This window comes from Coenobita brevimanus, chromosome 37 (genome assembly GCF_032717465.1).
Source record: "Coenobita brevimanus isolate Jiangsu-jjx chromosome 37, ASM3271746v2, whole genome shotgun sequence".
In the NCBI taxonomy this organism is placed as follows: Eukaryota; Metazoa; Arthropoda; class Malacostraca; order Decapoda; family Coenobitidae; genus Coenobita; species Coenobita brevimanus.
Window position 1 is genome coordinate 2,152,275 of NC_136990.1, and position 2,986 is coordinate 2,155,260.

General features: G+C 41.0%; 1 protein-coding gene across 1 annotated transcript in view; it reads left to right on the forward strand.

Annotated features, from left to right (window-relative positions):
- The window catches only part of LOC145396392 (uncharacterized), a 5,645-nt gene extending 4,921 nt beyond the window's left edge, over window positions 1-724 (forward strand). Inside the window, exon 7 of the mRNA XM_080269784.1 lies at window positions 1-724. This exon is cut by the window's left edge and continues 59 nt beyond it. Within this exon, the coding sequence (XP_080125910.1) occupies window positions 1-724 (724 nt within the window).
- The last annotated feature ends 2,262 nt before the right edge of the window (window positions 725-2,986 follow it).

The following is a 2,986-nucleotide window of genomic DNA, read 5'->3' on the forward strand; positions in this document are numbered from 1 at the left end:
ACTCCTGGACCAACCCAGACCAGTGACCTTTGCCCTGTTGACGGACCACGGGAGAAGAAGGGTGTCGAGAGGCCGTGAGAAGTCTAGGGACCGATTCGCGGGCCTAATCTTGGGGGAGAAGACCAGGGGGAGACCGAAAGACAACCTCCCTAGAGACAGAAGCAAAGAAATCCTACGTCGACAAAGAAGCAGGGACAAGTTACTAGGTAGAGAGGTGGAAAAGCAGGATGAAACCCCTGGAAACCCACAAGGGAAGTTCTCAAGCCATAAACTGGAGGAGAAGGGGCAAGAGAACAGGAAAGTGACGAAGCAAAACACCTACATCTTCCAGAATGGCCGGGGAAGCAAGATTGTTGAGAGGCGACAGGAGGCGGAGGCGGTAAATCGCTTGAACAGATCTATTGAAAATCTTGACTATTCCAGGGTGGCTGATGACATAAGCCCACAGCGAGAGGACGAGGACAGCCACTATACCGAGATCTGTGACTACAACCTCGAGGACAAGAGGACGAGAGGGGAGCAAGGGAGGGAGAAGAGGAAGTCAACAGGGGACCATGAGGGAAGCCAAAACGAGGAGAATACAAATGATAATACGCTGAGCTTCACCCTGCTCAAGAAAGACATAGGCGGGTACTACGTGACACTGCCTGGCTTTGAGATCCCGAAGACAGACGCTGAGAATCTTTACAATGATCACAACAGGAGCTACGATTCTCTCTGTTAGTCACCTATCAACAGTGTAGCTATGATTCCCTCTGTTAGCTACCTACAAACAGTATAGCCATGATTCTGTTGGCTACTTGTTAACAGTATTACCTTCACATGCCACCACTTGGATCCACTGACATTATTTTTCGCTGCCATTCACTTTACCCAATGCAGGATTTAGCGAGTTTATGGTGCTAGTCACGAAGAAGTGCAGCGAGAAGGATATATAGAGCATTGTCCTCTCCTGCCTCTTACCTACGTGAAATAAGCTGCAAAAATGACGAAAAAAATCAGCCAGGATGAAGTGAATGGAGTATAGGTGATTTGATTCAGGTTATGGGACACTTTTGGAGCTGGAGGGGTTGAGAGAGAGAGAGAGAGAGAGAGAGAGAGAGAGAGTGAGAGAGAGAGATCACCCCTTCACATCGAGAGCTATTTCTCAGCCAAAATTAAATCGCTTGTTGGTAAAAAAAGTAAAAAAAATAATGTCATTGAATTAAAGGAAATAGAGTAAGATATTGACTCGTATCCTCATCGATTAAGGAAGCTCCCTAGCACCTTTTCCTAGGCGATTTAGTTTGCTTATTACACCGTACTGTCCTATTCTGTGGCATATAAATCCAACATCACCATACTCTGCATAAATATGTACAAAAGGATATTAATCAGTCATATCTAAAAATAAATCGCTAAGCTAGAGGTGTTAGGGTGCTTCCTAACACCTTTTCCTAAGCGATTTGGTTTGCTTATTACACCTTACTGTCCTGTTCATTGTTACATAAATCTTTGCTTTGCATAAATAACGTACAAAAGTATATTAACCAGCCATATCTAAAAATAAATCGCTAAGGAATAGGTGTTAGGGAGCTTCCTTAACCGAAGAGGATACGAGACGAAGGGCGGAAGTCCCGTGCGGTTATGAAGGTTGCTAACACCTTTTCCTTACCGATTTATTCTGCTTCCTTACTATATTGTGTGTTATTCATGCAATCTATATAGACATTGAAAAGACATAGGAAGCAAAGCAGAGGATTTTGAGTAGTCTAGAGAATAAATCGCTAAGGAAGAGGTGTTAGGGAGCTACTTATACCTGAAAAAGACAGACAGTATTGGCTTCCTGTATATAAGCAGCCAGGTGTGTTAATTATTTACGTAACACCTTTCCCTAAGCGATTTATTAGCTATGTTAATAATTTACCGGTACGTGTGTAGTTTTAAAGCACCCTAACACCTTTTCCTAAGCGATTTATTAGGTATGTTAATTTACGTGTCCCCTTCAAGCACCCTAACACCTTTTCCTAAGCGATTTATTAGGTATGTTAATAATTTACCGGTACGTGTGTAGTTTTAAAGCACCCTAACACCTTTTCCTAAGCGATTTATTAGGTATGTTAATTTACGTGTCCCCTTCAAGCACCCTAACACCTTTTCCTATGCTATTTACTACGTATGTTAATAACTTACATGTGTCTTAAAGCACCTTAACACCTTTCCCTGTCCGATTTATTAGGTATGTTGATAATTTACGTGTGTCTTAAAACACCCTAACACCTTTTCCTAAGCGATTTATTTTGCTAATTACACCTTACTGTCCTACTACGCCTGTGTATATAATCAACCACTTATGTTAATTTGTTACGTGTGTAATCTTAAACCACCTTAACACCTTTCCCTAAGCGATTCATTTTGCTTATTACACCTTACTGTCCTATTCTGTGTTATGTGCATATTCTTAAAGCACCCTAACATCTTTTCCTAAGCGATTTATTTTGATGTTTACACCATACTGTCCTATTCTGTGTTATGTGCGTATTCTTAAAGCACCTTAACACCTCTTCCTAAGCGATTTATTTTGATTATTACACCATACTGTCCTATTCTGTGTTATGTGCGAATTCTTAAAGCACCTTAACACCTTTTCCTAAGCGATTTATTTTGATTTTTACACCTTACTGTCCTATTCTGTTATGTGCGTATTCTTAAAGCACCTTAACACCTTTTCCTAAGCGATTTATTTCGTATATATAAATGACGAGTGTATTATTAAACACGTCAGGTCAAGTCTCTCCTTAATTAGATTCTCTCTCTCTCTCTCTACCTACCTACCTACCTATCTAAGCAATCACAGAGAATCACACAACAGGGCTTTATTTCAAGTCACATGAGAGATTCCCTAACACCTGTTCTCTAGCGATTTATTTTGCACATTTCCCCTTAATTTCACGCCTTAATTTCGCACCTTAAATTCACACCTTAAATTCGCACCTTAATTTCGCAC